Raw genomic sequence first — 17468 nt, forward strand, 5'->3', positions numbered from 1 at the left:
GGGCCGCTGACCGGGGTTGCAGTGGGGTAAAGGAACAGCGTGACTTCACTCCTTGGCCATAATGGTGTTGAATTTTCCAAAGGTTGTGGAGATTATCATATTTCACATCACAATAATACTGCAGTCAGGGTGGCCTGTTCATCAGGTTACAGTGCACGCCGGCTGCCATCTAATCCTGTGAAGTTTAACCGCTGCAAACAGCAGCAGCTCAATGAGCTCATTTCAATACACAGGAAACAATGTTACAAAAGTAGTTTTTTTATTAAAACATACACAAACATAAATAAAAAGAACACTGAATGGAAAAATCTATCAGATGAAATCAGATGAAGGTCTTTACATGTATGCTACAATCTTGTAGAAGAAACAATATATCCATATTGCTTTTGGCTGCTAGGCAAGTACACACAGAATTGTCAAAAATCAAGATACATAAATATAGAATTTAAATGAAGCCCCTGTGGTTTTAATAACAAAAAGCGTGTCTACTATTTCCTCTAAGTGCTGCATAATGAATGTCATACACACATAAAATATAAATGATTTTTACAGCCGAAAGGCCACTTTAACAATGACTTGTCTCTGTACTTCTGTAGCTAATAAATAAATATTTAGTGCATATTCCCATTTACCTCATTGAAGAGCCAAATGAAAAACAAAATTTAAGTTAAAGATGAACCAAACTCAATTCGGTTCCTTGAGTTAAAGAAGACAAAGAGTCTATTCAGGTCATTTCTGGTCAGACAGTCCAGCTATCTGCATTGCTTGTTGATTGTCATGAACAAAAAAAACAGATGTGCCTTCCTCCAGATGACGTTGTTGTGGTAACTGCCTTCAATGAAGGAGGCCACTTCACACAGAAGACTGGATAACAAATGAGTTTTGGAGCTCACATCTTTTTAAACTGGTTTTGTTGCTTTAAAACAATGTCAGAGTCAGAGTGAATCTTTCATGGTATTTACTCTCAATGATGCCGTTGAGATTTTGAGGATGAAATAAATCGGCATCTGACTGCTTATTTTGAATTATGCTGCCGAGTTACTTATTGTGCGGACGCCTCATTTGCCTGCCTTGTTCACACTTCCAAAAACTTTCAGAAATACATTTATGCATTCACTGCTGTGGACCTTGGAGTCTTGTTATTTATATCCTGTGATAATCTGATAAGTACAAGCAGATGCTTGATCAACTTCAGTACTCTTTTTGGAAAAAAATGTCCACCAATCAGCACTGATAAATCCTTTCTCGCTGCCCTTCTTGCCAACAAACTTCCTTCCTTAGTTGCTCCCCTGTGGTTTGTCTAATTAGTGCATAAACACATGTCAATTCTTAAGTCTCCATGTCGTAATCTAAACCAAAATGTATTGAAATGTCCCAATACAAACCGCAGTACCTAGAAAAAAACCCAGTCCAATAAAACTCCAGTGCTATTTTGGATGAAGTAGAGAGCTCTGTGTCTACGGGGGGGAGGGAATGTGGAAAAATGAGTTCCTAAAAATGCTGTTACCTTTTCCATTAGTTTTTCTCATAAAACCTCAAGGCTATTTGATGAAGAACAATTTGAAACAAAACAAAACACACATTTACAATACAAAACACACACTTTTTTGACAAATCAACATTATAAATCACTAACAGTGGTTCTTTGGCATTTAAAATGTTCAGTAGCATGTCCGCTCCCTACGTGTTTCACTTTCAGTTACCCAACTTTATGGCCCCAAAATAAGTCCCTTCTCCCTCTGGGTCCAGCATCCAGGCATTGGACACGTTGACAAACAAGGCGTCCCCATCTTCCAGCCGGACGCCTCGGCCCTGCTGGGCACAGTACATGTTATAGCTGGTGATGTTCCAGCGCATGGTACTGCCCGTCTTCATCAGCACCACAGCCTTGTTGTTCTGTCTGAAGCTCTCGTGGTACACATACTGGATGAGCTGGGTGTTGCTAATATCCACCGGGGGGATCCCAGCCTGACTGCTGTCCTCTGGTCCTCCGTGCGTGTAGTAGCGGAAGCAGGTTTTGGCATAAACATAGTAGAAACCTGACTCAATCACCAGCAGTTTTCCCTTCTGGTACACCATTCTCTGGCAGGTTCCATGCTCCTCATCCCAGTCGATGGTGATTGCCTTCGGATCACCCTCTGTGTGACAGCAAGAGCAGCAGAAAGCAACAGAGGTTTAGGTTGATCCATTTTGTGGTTTGTCACAAACTAACAAAAAAAAGAAAGAAGAAAAGTGCCTCCCACATTCTGAAGTAACTAACTAGTTTCAAATTAGTAATCCCTAAATCAGACTGCAATCTTAATACTTAAATGTCTTGTAAGGAAACATTTGCATCACTCTTCTTTTAGGAAAATCAACAAGTGGCTGTAGCATCACAAGATGAAGCATAACGTCTTAAAACTAGACTTTCAGGGGGCAAACGGATTATCATTATTTTTAAACTGATGAGTTAAAAACCAACATTCCCCCTGCATATGTGTTTTCCAGAGTTAGCATTCACATAGTTTACTATTCTGACCTCATTGACATGATTTGGTCATTTAGTCAAGCTTGTGTAATTTGTGGTATTTTACATTACTTTTGTGAAATGTGATTATAAATCCTACCATTTTACAAATCTACTAAATAGCATTTGGACCACACTCCCAATATTAATAATACCAGATCATACATTAGCAGACAGACGTTGGTTTATACAGTTAGCGACACACCTGGTAATGTTTAGTTTAAATATCTAACTAATATCTGTGTAAGAACTAATGAGTGTGGTGCAACCGTTTTAATTTAGTGGTGCGTAAAGTTCCTCTTCATTATGTTATAACGACTGAACCAGAATAAAAAGCTGCTGCAACCAGCTGCTTTAATACAAAGTTAAATCAGATGTTAGTACTGAAGCCTCACAACATTTTACTCCTGTCTTCTTTAGAGTCTTCTCTACACTCAGACAGATGTGTGTTTTTCTCTGTTAGCGTGTATTCACAGTTTAGAGTGGGAAACATCTGACTATGCTCACCTGGCTGATATTATTTGGTTATTTAGCCAAACTTCTTTGGCCAATATTTCATAAACTGAGTTGTGTGGTGTTATTTTTGTGACACATAATTTAAAATGTTCAGCTCCGCGTCATCATTGTTACAAAGTACTTTGATCAGATATGTTAACTGTATTCCATTATGATCATCTTTCCTTTTCACTCTTATTAGATCAAAGTTAACATTAGCTTCGACCTTTGGTTCAAAACAGTTACACCTGCCAATCACTGGGATGTAAGAATGCAATTAATGCAGTTGTGTTGCAACTGTTTTATTGTGATTACTACTTTAAATGTACATTACAAATACACTAACACTAAACCACAAGGAAGATCTGGTGCAACCAGCTTCTCTAATACAAATCAGATACACTGTGAGTCATTGCAGCATCCCAGGATGCAGCTTAACATCCAAATTTACACCTTTAGGGGTATAAATTACATTTTAAACTTAACTACTCATAGGTAGCAGTTTTAGGTTTTACTACAAAGTTGAAAAAATGTAAAATCATGTTAAAGTGGGTATGACTTTATCTTGTTAGGAATATCCAATAAGAAATGTGGCTCTCCATAGTTGTGCTCAGAGTTTAGAAAAAGTACATAATCATACTAAACTAGCTGACATTGTTTAGTGAGGCATTAATCTGCACTCAGCAAACATTTACGTTATAAACACGCTAACGCAAGAGTGGAAGGAGAAGCTGGTGTTTGCTGCTTTAATACGAAGTCATATATAACAAATTGTGGTTGTAACAAAGACAGACTGGGAGAACAGATAATAATAGGATATTAAATGAGAATAACTCACTCTTAGAGAAGTCCTGATGCCCTTTGATGGGTAGATGGGCTGACGGGAGGCTTTCTTTAGTTTTACACCGTCTGTTCTTCTTCGTGTCTCTCAGGGCGTTCAGCACCGGCTCCGTCTGCACCTCCTGGAAAGAAAAAATGTGAATGCTCAGTTTACAGTCACTGACTGGCAGAAGAAAAGTCAAATCACATCACTGGTGTATCGTTTGTATGTGTGTGTGCGCACATGTGACAAGTTGCTGAATTAAAAACTAAATTAAAGACTCACAAACACTTCTTCTTAAAGCAGCAGTATGATTTGAACATCATTTACCACAGCTTTGTTCTGCTGTCTCTTTCAATAACTGTCTGCTCGTATGGAATTATGTGCGCATATATGAAGACATTATGTGAGCATCCATACAGTGCATAAAGAGGCCTCCTGGTGAGTGGAAGATTGTGCTTCTCACGGATTTGCCCCCCCCCACCCCCCCTCCGATTCTATTCAGGGCCGATGACGACGCCATCCACAGTCTAATCCAAGCTGTCCTCAGGCAACACAGAGCATATACACTGATGGAAAACATGGTTTGCAAGCAAGTAAACAGTTCCTGCCAGCTCTCCTACACAGTCGGCATGAGGTTCTCATATCAGGTGTGAGTTGTTTTCTGTCTCTGCCAACATGATTATTCTGAGATCTCAGCGCTTAGTGAAATGACCATTTTTTAAATTGTACCAATGTGAATTATTAAAGTGTGCATTTATTCATATGTGTAAGCCATACATAAATATAATAAATTATAAATGTCAGTAAAATACATGTAAATGGTCTGTACTTGTATAGCGCTTTATTACCTTTCGGTCTCAAAGCGCTTTAACATGGTTTTCCCATTCACCCACTAATGAGACAGATCACCACGCAAGGTGCTGCCATCAGGAGCACATTCACACACCGATGGTACAACATCAGGGGCAACTTAGGGTTCAGTGTCTTGCTCAAGGACACTTAGGCATGTGGACAGGAGGAGCTGGGGATTGAACCACCAACCTTCCGATTAATGTTCAACCCACTCTACCGTCTGAGCCACAGCCTCATCTGATTGAGGTGTTATTATGTCCTGAAGGTGTTTAACCTTGTTTTATAGCTTTAGAGCAGTTTCTTCTCATCCAATAATCCCAGGTATCCTGGCAACATCATACCCTAAATCTGAGCCAACATTTAGAAAAAAAAAACAACAAAAAAGAAACCAACAGAGAAATGGAAAGTCTTGAAAGGGCTAGAATTTTTAAAACATGCCAATTTAAAAACCACACACAAACTCTGCTACACTTTCCAAAAAAACTCAATGACAGAACCAGTCCTACCAACACTGTGAAAATCCTGTTGCAACACTGCACCTGTACTGTGCTAATATTACTCTTACATATTTATTCACAACCCAAATCCAGAGAAATTTGCACACAGATGTGAATCTAACATTAGCTCTGTCTGTCCTCCAAAAACAATTTGCTGCACAAACATGTTTAGAGTGCAGCGTCTTGGAATGAGACAGGGGTAAACAACGTCTTGCCAGGGTTGCAGAGTAATTGTGAACGTGCCCCCGAGTGGCCCTACATTGTGGGATCCATCTTGATTTGTGGTGAGACCATGTCATACCTACTTAACCAGAGAGAAGAGATTATTTCAACAAAGCTTCCTAGTCTACACTGTGATCTAGAATTAAAGTGCAGCACGGTGACCAGCGCTCTGCAGCAGGCATAGTTTTTACATGAAGAAGTAATTTCGGCCTTGAAATACGCATCCAGCTACGGCTGACCTGATTGCACATGCTCCTGTGATCCCACAGTGCATGCAGGCTTCGGTTCAGCCCTTTAACTAGGCACCGCATACATCATTCAACATGTCTATTATGTTGATGAGATGCTACACCAGAACAAAAGGGCTCTCACTCCAGGTTGGCCACCAAAGCAGATTGTCTCTTTGTGTTTCAGACTTCTTCCACAGGTCTCCACAGATTCTAAACATTCAGATCATGAGTCTGATTCATGCTCCTGTGTTCCCACCACTCCCCAGGTCACGCTGACCACAGGCCTGCACATCCTGTCTCACATCAAAGAGGCTGACAGCCGTCCACCGAGGCCTGCTCTCCAACAAATCCCTGAACAGTCTGAAGGGATCACCGACGGTCTCGGTGCCGACCCTAACACAACACAGCGTTGGCCAAGTGGACCTGTCACCCTTACACCTCATAAAGCTCCCAGCACGTCTCCCAGCGCTCTGTGGGAAACAGCCGAGGGCTAACGACACAATGAGCTCCTCAGTCCAAGACGGGCTGGGTGGTTTGTGTAAGCACTCCACCAGGGATTCCCGGGGCAAACACAAATACATCATTTCAAAGGAAATTAAAGCATTATGGGAAACCAAACACTACTGAAGCAAAGCAGTGCTTGTAGTCTGTGTTGTTTTACTTCCTGGATGGGTTTTCGCTTTTGCTCTGCAAAACTTGTGCCAGAAAAGAGGCAATGACTCCCACAAAGACATCAAAAAATATATATGACTTCAACAATTAAGAATTCTTATTTTCTATATCCCTCATGCCACTGGTGATCATCGAAGAAACACTCTGCAACCACTGACGCCAGCGAATGACTCACCAGCTGATTCTGTAAACTACTCTCTGCACAATGTGAGAAGGCAAATCAAAAATGTGGAAAAAAGAAAAGCTATCTGAGCCTCTATCAAAGGCAGAAAGGTGTTTTTCCCGCTGCGGTCTGACGTCTCTCCAGCCCGGGTGACCACCAAAGGTTTTTGTGCTTGCTTTACAGAAGCTGTGGCGAGCTCTGAAAACACACCCATGGGAAAATCATGACTCCTGTCAGTGCAAAAGTGCAGATGATAATCTTATTTACTTTTTACTGACTCTTTTGCTTTTAAAAACATAACATTATTACGTGCACTGCACTTCTCCCGGTGACAGTGACAAAAGGAAATACTTGGTTATGCTTCAACATATTCTTAAAGCAGATGGCTGTTGGCCTGAGACACTGTAATGTGTTTTACTGCGTGTTAGTGGCATGTGAAAGACTGACCATGACAAAACAATGACAAACTACAGAAATTAGGGCTGATGAAGAAGAAATTGCATCATTAGTTCTGATTATTTAAAATAACGAAGTGTTGAATGCATCAGTGACAGTCATCCTGTGATATGAAGAGCGGAGGTGTGTGTATAATGTAGCAGCATGGAAACATATCAAAATGCCGTTTATCTGGTGGACTGAGCTCCAGTCAGAGTGTGTGTTGCCTGGGTAGACTCACCTCTATGGGCCGATGCGGGGCTGTGGACAAATCTACCTGGAGACAGAAACGAGGGAGGTTAGAGGGGTCCGTGTAAAAGCTGTCATGGTTACATCATTTTTACTCTGAGGACTATCTGTCATGAGAATGTTTCACTGACAGGTGTGGGTGGTAGGATTCTCACAAAACTTTCAGGAAGGCTATCAGCAAAGCATGAGGGTGCTTGTGTGCGTGGGAATGCGCTGCGAGTGAGTGGGAGGACAGCTTTTTTGCCACTCTGCATTTCACCACAACAGACTGCAGTCAGAATGCTTTGGAAACTGAGCTTTAGTCCTCCTTAGCTTGTTTTTTGTTTGTGAATATTTACATGTAGATTAAATACCCTTTAAAAAAGGTGCTCATGCATCCCCACAGAGCGATGCACCAAAACACAACAATCAAAAATACACTTTGTTCCTTCCTATGAGAGCAGCATTTAATTTTTTTTTTTTTATTTTTTTTATCTGTTCTCATCAGCACATTCTTATGTCGGCACGGCACTGTGCAGATGCCAGCTCCCCTCTCCATCTCCAGGAAGTGGTACAGGTGTGGAGCGCAGACGATGGTTCGGCACCAAATTCCAGTCGGCACAACTGCTGACTCACACTCAGAGTGCTACCATATGCATCGGTCATCGAATTCAGAGGAGGCTGCGTGTTAATCCAAAATCAAAGCTCTCACACCGACCAACCAGAGGGCCTCTCGTGCTGCTGGGTACTCGGGGAACGCTTCAGTCTCTCCCTCTTGTCACTACCCCGATCAATCACACGCTGTTGTTATTATTACACAAATATCAGAAGAGCCATCAAATAAAACGCCGTCTCTTTTTGGTTGTCTGATCCGCTCTCTAGTTCTCACTCCTGTCCCTTCCTCCCTTTTGTTTTCCTTTTGCCTCTGGCTCACATCCAGTACATAACTAGCTCGTACCACACTGCAGTCTGTTTATGCCAAAGAAACTTAACGCACAAACACCGAGAGAGAGACAGAGGGAAACAGAGAGCGATTGAAAGACAGAGAGATGCTCCCCAGGTGAACTTCGAGCATCCTGACAGAGCAGAGATGTGGTCTGCTCTCTTGGCTTGTTCAAACATTACAATTATTCAGCTCCAAAACCGCCATAAAGTAACAAAAACAATTCTGGAAGAATGTAAATGTTATTTTACAAGATCGCAGATATGCAATACAAGTTGCCAAACATACTTATGAAAAGCTGGGTACAGGGACGCAAGGATTTTGATGATATCTCTGGCTGTGCTGTCATACAAGAAGCAAGTTGGAACATCCACAGAGTCTTTCTTGAACTTTGCCAGACTTTTCTGCCTCAGAAACGTCTTGAAAACAGCTCTGCGTATGCTCAAACGTTTACAACTTATGACACATATGAATTACAAATACAAGCCCCAGATGGCATTTAAACACGCGCATGAAAAACTGCAGTTTGGCAGCCTCAAGTGAAAACATCTGTATTTTGCAAATAAGACATCTTGCAAGACTGACATTTGAATTTGCAGCGGAGCTTCGACCGGGACGCTTCTGAGATATTATCGCTTCACAACAGACTCACGATGCTTTGAGTTGAGCTGCAGCCACTGGAAAATATCTCGCTGAAATAACTAATCTCCGTGGAAAATTTCGTCAGGGCTTCGTGAGATGCTATCTGTCAGCCGGGGTGTATTTACAGCGAGGGAAGAAGTGTTTTAACTGCCTGCCGCCGAGGCGCTGCGCCTTCAAAGAGACGCCAAGAGTGCATGAAGTCTTTGGCGCACAAAACTGCAGAACCGGTGTTGCGTTTTCCTTTTTTTGAAGGTGTGTAGACTGCTTTACTTCTAAGAGCACAAGCCGACAACTTTATACAGCTAGACCTGAAACACTTATCTGACGTTTTAGGGCCTTATAAAATTGCGCAAATATTCCCGGACTGCCTTAACTCTTTTGTACCCTAGAGCTGTTTACAATATTTTATAAGTAAATATTTACACACAGAACCAAAGTTTGAGTAAACCTTCATACATGCTGAATGAGGTGTGCCTCGTGGCGCACGAGAAATCAAACCACAAATCAAACCACACGGTGCCACACTGAGCCTACCTCTTGCAGATAACCTGTCAGGTGTAATAAGATCGCCACGCTGGAGGCCACCTGAAGCAATCCCATAACAGCGAGGGTCCCGAATAGGAGCGGCCGGTAAGTGGGTTCCGAGCTCTGCACCGGGTGGAAGCGGTGCTGCCCTGCCTCGATGTCGACCGTGTTCCGCAGGTAGCCTCTGTACTCACTGTGCGTAGCTGCCATGATGCGCGCTCTGTGTGTGCCGTTCAGCCCCTGGGCCAGGTGCAAGACTCAATGCAAGGAAGGAAACTCAGTCTGCAAAAGTCCCTATAATCAGCGGTGGGTGGGCTGAGGGAGTTCGTCTGCCTCTGCAGCCAATCAGCGGGATTCTCCGACAAGACCGAAACACTGTCAAGCAGATCGCCCAGCAGCGCACCCCAGGTGAAGCGATGCCTTTATGGTTTCAGAGGCCCTTTACACGAACGCATTAAACGTGTGATCCACCCCCTCAGCGCGTCCACTCCCCCGGTGACACACTCACTGCACTGAGGCAGTTTGCACAGCGGGATACAGTGGAGGATGAATGAAGGAGGAGAATCCATCAGTCATCAGTGTACACGCCTATAAACACACAAAAAAACGACTTGAATCCTGCAGCTTAACTACAAAAACGAATCATTTGAATTCATCTATTGGAAATTTCTCATCAAGGAATACAATTATTTTGTGGGACATTTTGTTTAATACATACAGCAGCCTTCTATAAATGGTCTGCTTAGAATAATAATATATCGAATAATAATTATAATAATTTTTCGAATATGAAATTCCCTACAAAACATTTTTTAACTATTACAATTATAGTTCCATAAAAGAAATGCAGGAACGTCTGGGCTGTGTTGTCGAAGGTCTCCGGTTGGACCAGCATGACTAATACACTAATGTGGTCGTGTTTACTTTAAAGCAGTAAATGGTCAAAGATGATTCCTGTTTTCTGGTTACTAAGGAAATTATCATGCTTTCATCACATCCCACTGTTAATTTTCTATGGAACAGACGGCTGGTAAATTGCGAAAGAAATGATTCGTCACCTTTCATTTTTGGTGAATTTTCCAAAAAAGGACATGTTCAGCATATTAGTAAAAAAAAATTAAAAAAAATAAAAAAAAAAAATTCTGGAATTTCATTAGAAGATCTTTAAACTGCTCGCAAGCCATATAATGCACTGCCAGTTGTTCTAAGATGAAGCTGGAAATAATTCGTTGGTGTTTAGTTGCTGAGCCCCGTCTTCTTCGTTATGTTTTAATGTCTAAAATCGTTATAGGCCCACATCTGCAAGGCCCCTCTACTGGAACAATCTGTGTATATGAAGATGTGATGGAGTTGCAGTCATCACCACCTACTGACTTTTAGGTTGTAGTTGTTGTGTATTTGAAAGGACGAGTTTTGGAAACATCTGTAGGTGATCGGGACCGCTGTATTTTGACCAAACCTGCTGTGTGCAGCAGAATTTATTTTTCTCCCCTTAGTGTTCTTTCTATTTTCCTTTTTGTACACATTCTTCATTTGAAGATCTAGAAATGGTTCAACATCTTGCATTGATCAGATGGTTCCGCCCAGTGCATTTGATATACCCGTCAGTCCACCGGGGGACACTGTGTTGGTGTCACGTTTGGCCTCACAGGCTTCAGCATTACCAAAGTCGAAAAGTAGGAGGTCACGTGATGAAGTAGAAAGAAAGAGTGATGAAGTCCACATAGGAAGGAGGTCTGGAACATAAACACAGGACTTTCACCTGCAAGACCTGTAATTGAGTCTGTAAGAAGTCAAAACTCAACAAGATCTTTTTAAGTTATGTACATAACAACTTACGTAACACACTTGTCGGTTGTGTAACTGACATGGCTACGTAATGTTACTTATCCTACATAAAATTACATATTTTAACCCAAACCATGATCTTTTTCTAAACCTATGGCACATCACTTTTTACACCGGGACAAACAAAACGTGACACTTAGGCGGTATCTTCATTGGAGTAACAAGCATACACACTCAGAGGGGAATACTGGGTTAGCTACTTAGCTCACATTAGTATAAAGGCTGGAAATGGGGACACTAGCTGCTAGCTGTTCAATATTTGTGTCGAGAGAGAAATCAATCTTATCACGTAATTCTCAGCAATAAAGAGCATTTTTCCAAAAATGTTAAACTATTTTTTTTTTAATATCTTAAATGTCTTCATTCTCATTTCAACCCATGACATTTTTAATCTCTGCTTTAAATATCTAAATTAGCTTTGTTTCATTTGCTCATATTTTTTAATTTAAGTCGAAGTTTTGTTCTCAATCTATTTTAATTGTTACTCAGGTAAAATAACTTGAAATGAAACAGTCACAAAATATTTTCAGAGGGATCTCGTCAACCTGCCAGCCAGTTTCATTTGTGTGATGATCACTGCCCTCAAATTGGAAATCACATTTTATGGTGATTAGATCGTGATTGACAATAGGTTTCTCCTAAATTTACCACTTGGTATTTCCTTGTTTTTTCTAAGGTTACACACCAAAATGTACCCATGTTACGATTAAAATTGTAACTTTTGCCAAAAAGGTTTGAAGGCATTAAACAACTGCTTAAAAATGTCCCTCTGAGGGATTAATAAAGTATCCATCTGTCTATCTATCTATCTATCCATCTATCCATCTATCCATCTATCTATCTATCCATCTATCCATCTATCCATCTATCCATCTATCTATCTATCTATCTATCTATCTATCTATCTATCTATCTATCTATCTATCTATCTATCTACAGCAAAAGCAGTACTTGTAATTACTTTCTGATATATCTTTTTTTTAATGACAGTGGACAGATGACGACATACCTGGATTTCCACTACTACAGAAAATGAGGAAACAAATGCAGAAACCAATCATCATAGTGAATCATGGCCACAAACTTCCCTAAAAGTGCTTCCTGCATGAACAACCAGAGATTTAAATTATCTCTCACCTTCATCTTTGTTCTCTTTCATGATTCGAAGCACCTCAGTTGTATGAATGGAATTATTTGAATTAACAGCCAATAGTTAAACCTTTTCACTGTCTTGTATCACCCATGATTACCAAAAGGGATGAACAGTAAACATAACTTCTCTACACTATCATGAGAACAGGTTTGTCTGATTATGTAAATTCATCAATTGTATTTCAGCTTTAAATGAAAAATCATAACAGTTCATGTGTACATCGACTGTCCTAATGATAATGATCAACGAATCATGCTAAATTTCCTCTCCGGTGTTCATCTACCTGTTTGCTCCAATGAGTGAAGTACATTTGCTTTGAAGTTGGAAGATGTCCTCTTCGCTCACTTTGGTTTCTTAACAGTTCTCAAGTCAAACATTCCTGCAAGAAGTGTACAAGGCTGCATAAAAAAAACAGAGGGGCTTTCTACTTTTGAAAAAGCAGGAATACTCCTGGGTTGGAAAACAGTGACTGTAGTATGTTTTGTACAATTTGCAACCTGAGAGTAAACATACAGACAAGTCTGCTCTTCATGAGCTTGGAGGGTCCATACATGGTGTCCAGACATGTCTGTAGTGGACAGGTGGCTCGTGGAAGCAGACAGAAGGAGCTTAGAGTGATGGTCTGTCTTTCACTGTCCTCAGTGGTTCCCATGATGGCTCTGCTTGGCCAGCTGGTCCAGGTAGAAGACCCGGTTTTATCCATTTCATCCTGAAGAGGGTCATGCGGAGGGCTGGAGTCCATCCCAGCTGACCTGTACACCCTGGACAGGTCATCAGTCCATCACAGGACCAACACATAAAGACAATCATTCAGGCTCACATTCACACCGACAGTCAATTTTTGATTGACTTTATGCATGCCCCCTTGACCTGGTGCCTCAACGAAATGTCTGTGGCCCAGTCGTCCTCTTGTAAAGTCAACACGTGTCATTTTTAATACTTTTTTGTACAGCTTCAACAAACCAGATATATGTTGTTAATAGGTGAGCTTTTAGGTAGATTGGCAGCTTTTGTTATCTTTGGACAAAGCCAACCTACCAGTCTTTGACTGCCTCTTCCTTATTTAGCTCACAGGTATGACACTAAAATTAAAGAACGAGAACAACTATATTTTCTGAAATTGCAAACTATTTGTTCAAAGCTATTTTAATTGACTTGTATTCAAAATTAACATGGTATTGCCTGAGAAAGTTGTTTTGGCAAATATGCTTGCAAAAATCATCTTAAATGCTTTCAGAGACAGACAAACACAAACATTTATTTTGGGTCGTATTTCTGACCACCTGATGAGGCTAAGTCCAATATTAGCTGTTGTTTGGTCTCAAATAAGCCCCGACAGAAATACGTGGCTTTACGTGGCTTTAGTTTGGTGCTGGGCATGTCATACACAGTCAGATTATCAAAGCTAGTGTTTTTTTACTGGAAAAAAAAAAAAAAAAGCAAAACAGCTGTAAATATAGTTGAAGAATAGTGGGAATGAAATAGAACGCAGTTGTGGGTCTTAAACCAAAACAATGTGCTGAAAGACACAAAAATGTTCTGTAGAGTTGAGGGCAACTTTGGAGTTGTGTAATCCACTTTCTCATTACACAGTCATTTGAAATACTATTAATATAAAATATGGAACAATTCAGCTATAAATGACTGAGGGAAGTGTACAATAATATTTAGTTTTGCAATGTGTACCTGTGGAAATGGTAAGTAAAGTCACTTCAGCTATGTGCTTAAAAAAAGTCAAAAAAACAAAAACACAAGAGGATACTATTAATTCCTTCTCATTTCCTATTATAACCCATTTACACTTCCATTCTCTAAAAACATGAACATTGAGGTATTGTTAGACGGTCCTGCTGGACCACTTCATTAAGGCTGAGTGTCCACAGACGGTCCAGCGGTCACACATCGTGGCTGTTGCAGCATCTAAAGACGGCAGCGGCTCCTGTTAGCCCAGAGACTGACCTCCCTAACCTCTCCTGTTTTCCCACTGCCAGCAGAACAACAGCGTAGTATTTGAAAACCCAGCAGAAAACGAACCTCCTTTAGGAACGGGAGTTATTTTGGGCAGGAGCAGTGACAATGGGAAGGAGGGGTGGTTGTAGTAGGTTGGGTGAGTTTGCGAAATCCAAATGAATTTCTGGGTGCCAGAGGAGTTCATGGGAGAAAGCTGGCTTTTTATATATGCCCCCTCCCCGCACCCCCCTCATCCCTCTCCACCCCCAACCGCCTGAAACCATCAAACCTCATGGCGCTACAATCATTTAATACTCCATCATTATGGGCTCTCTAACTTCATAAAACCACACACATGATTTCGGTTATGTTGTACTACAACCACATTCCCTCCTTACTATTGCGCTCATTTTTACAGCGCTTGTATAGAACTGCCTCTGTTGATGTTTTGCTTCTGAAACGATGTGGTACTATGAAGTGCTCTTCTCTCGGTCAGGGGTTGTCAATACGCCGTGAGAACCAGCGTTTAGCTGTGGATTTCCTGTGCCCTCAGCAATTTCCTCCGGGAGTCAGGAACTCGGTACTGTGGCAGAGAAGAGGCAGTATTCAGGTTAGTGTGTGTTTGTTGTATCACACTTTTATTCGTGTTGGGCAGACCCTCAAGTGTGCATGTACGTGCACGATAGATGTGTGTGAGAGAGTGTTTGGGCGGTCTCCATGCCCTTGTGTTTTGCTATGTGAAGCCTTCCAGAGAGTGGAACCTGATGCTCTCTCAGATGATGACAGACAGCCAAAAGCCCTGTAGCTGAAGAGAGAGGAAGTACGAAGGGAAAAAAAAACAAAGCATGAATGAAAGAGAAAGGGTGAAGCAGAAGACAGAGAGAGAGAGAGAGAGAGAGAGAGAGAGAGAGAGAGAGAGAGAGAAGTGCCCATACAACTGCATGCAAAGATTAAATTTGAGACAGGATGGTTACCTTTGCCATTGGCCAATTCTTGCATTGTTGTGAGCAACGGATTATCTCTGGTTTTTAAGCGCATTCCTCGTTAACCACGACCTCGCACTCACCTCAGTGTTAAATCAGCAACCTCACACTTCTCCATGAGCTCTGATGACAGCGCTTTATTCCATCTGTGGTATCAGGGTCAAGGGTGAAGGTTCAGGGTTCACAGACAGACTGTGGAGTCACAGTGAGCAGGGACCGGTCAGTCTGGTTCTGCCCATGGCTATTTACGCTTCAAAGCAACCAGCATGATTCCACTGGATTCAGCCTGTTTTCAAACCAGAAAGGAAGAGATGCATAAATTAGAAAAGCCAAATATGAGGAAATGGTTGAGCTGCTGCCTGGCATAAATATTTGATGGCACGCATCCTGAGCACAGCTGTTGTATTAGCATTTGATTAACGGAGCCTTTTGACACAGTAGTATGCGTGAGGAATGCCGAGATTCCTCACGCATGAGAAAGACATCGAGTGCCTGGATTTTTCCACTGTTTGTTATTGGTCTCTTTTTTCTGATTGAGACTGCTTTTAAAACTCACGGCATGAAGAGCAGAGATGTGTCTCTTCCCCCTCACTCCCACATCCTCTGTGGTAAGAAGGTCACTCCAAGTCTGCAATAAAACACACACACACACACACACACACACACACACACACACACACACACACACACACACACACACACACACACACACACACACTGACTTTCTGACTGCTTTGCTCTTCAGTTGAAACTTCTCAGACTGCCGCCTCCATAGCAACCCCAATGTTTACACCTCTCTCCCCACCTCATCCTCCAATGCTCCCGTCACATCACACTGTCCTGCGGTTTTTATCAAAACTCCACATTTGAAAAGAAAATTGGAGTGATGATCAGCCTAAACAGGGATATTCCAGACCATTAGGCAGATCCTGTTTCAGCTGATGTGTGTAGGTTGGAGAGTGTGAGAGAGTTGGGGTAAAGACTGAGTAGACTATGAGAGCAGGCACTTCTGGACTGTGTGGAGGGAAACAGTGAAATGACAATTGACACAACCTGGATTGGCCGCAGAGCTGCATGCATTCAAGTGTATATTGTATTTTGAAGTAAGTACCTCACTGGCGAAATATTCCTGGCGCTCCCTGGATTTCCTCTGAAGCAGCATTGTGTGAGAACAAGCTGTTGGTGGGTCACATGACCACACCTGCCAGGAAAGAAGGGGGATGCCCTCTTAGCAGCAGACCCTTTTGTCGGTTGTAGGCCAATTGCAGCAAAGACAGACTCCTGTGAAACTTCTTTTCTATTAATTGAGTGATATGATGAGGTACTTTGAAGGAAGTTATGAAAATGTATATTTGGCTAGATGCTGATATCAGCATTTTAAGATGCTAGTGTTTAGCAGACAGACAATTTCACTACAGCATGCTAGTATTTGCTTATTAGTGTGAACCTAACAGTGGTCATTAGTTTTCCAGGAATAAATGATCTCAATTCATTTCACATAGTAAAGTCCTAAAGAACGTTACAACATTGTAGACGCTGCAGGTTGACAGGATTAGTTCCTTAGGTTGTTTTTCAGACAGCCAGTTATATAACCACAGTAATTCTGTTTCAGAGTAAATAATTACACAGAAATTACAGTATGCTGAGAACAGAGGCTGAAATATGCTGTAATTTCAGATTTCACTGACTTTATTCAACACATTTTAAACATATAAATTACTGATAACCACTACAGATGCATGTGTTTACACTTGTTGATTTAGTTATTCATTCAGGGACAACTAATATATAACACGATCATGTCACTGGGTGCTACAGGACAGTCAGGATGTCAACAAAGTCAGTAGGATTCCTCCTTTGAGGTTTATGATTTTAAAAACAAAACAAAACAAAAAAACCTTCAGGGCAATCCATCCAAAAGTTGATGAACCAATTGATCAACCAGCTGACATTTCCAACCGTAGAGCCGCACACCTGACTGGCTGAAAATAAGTAGACTCACACAAACACAAACATGCAGCTGCACACAAAAAAACCCAACATGCTCAGTCAGTGGGAGCCATGATTTCCTTGTTTAAAATGTGTGAACACACATGTTGCTCCCCCACACGCAGCCCAACCCACTCGCCTAACGTTAAACAGTCTGTCAGCACTCCCCCAGAGCTCCTACATCCTCTCACCCAGCTCCTTCCTCTCCTCTCCCCTGCCTCCTTTCTTCCTCTCATCTCTCCATCTTACATCACATTGCAGACAGTGTTCTTTGTCCAAACCAGAGATTCAGCCTCACATTTCACCCCACCG

At 41.6% G+C, this 17468-nt stretch overlaps 1 protein-coding gene across 1 annotated transcript; it reads right to left on the reverse strand.

Moving 5' to 3' along the window:
• Positions 1–242: 242 nt before the first annotated feature.
• Positions 243–9673, reverse strand: tnfsf11 (TNF superfamily member 11). Its single transcript, XM_069155080.1, has 4 exons — positions 9243–9673; positions 7137–7172; positions 3840–3963; positions 243–2138 (listed from the first exon to the last, which is right to left on the reverse strand). Exons 1-4 carry the CDS (start codon positions 9441–9443, stop codon positions 1696–1698), a joined length of 804 nt encoding a protein of 267 aa, XP_069011181.1. The 5' UTR covers positions 9444–9673; the 3' UTR covers positions 243–1695.
• Positions 9674–17468: the final 7795 nt, after the last annotated feature.

The sequence above is a fragment of the Embiotoca jacksoni genome, unplaced genomic scaffold, assembly GCF_022577435.1.
Source record: "Embiotoca jacksoni isolate LCO1_2020_lvr unplaced genomic scaffold, fEmbJac1.0.p SCAF_2, whole genome shotgun sequence".
NCBI classification, from domain to species: Eukaryota; Metazoa; Chordata; class Actinopteri; family Embiotocidae; genus Embiotoca; species Embiotoca jacksoni.

Coding starts and splice junctions, on each gene's coding strand:
- tnfsf11 (XM_069155080.1), bottom strand. CDS start 9,443: ATGGCAGCTACGCACAGTGAGTACAGAGGCTACCTGCGGAACACGGTC. Junction 7,173..9,242: donor TGACAGGTTATCTGCAAGAG/GTAGGCTCAGTG, acceptor TTCTGTCTCCAG/GTAGATTTGTCCACAGCCCC. Junction 3,964..7,136: donor CCCCGCATCGGCCCATAGAG/GTGAGTCTACCC, acceptor TTTTCTTTCCAG/GAGGTGCAGACGGAGCCGGT.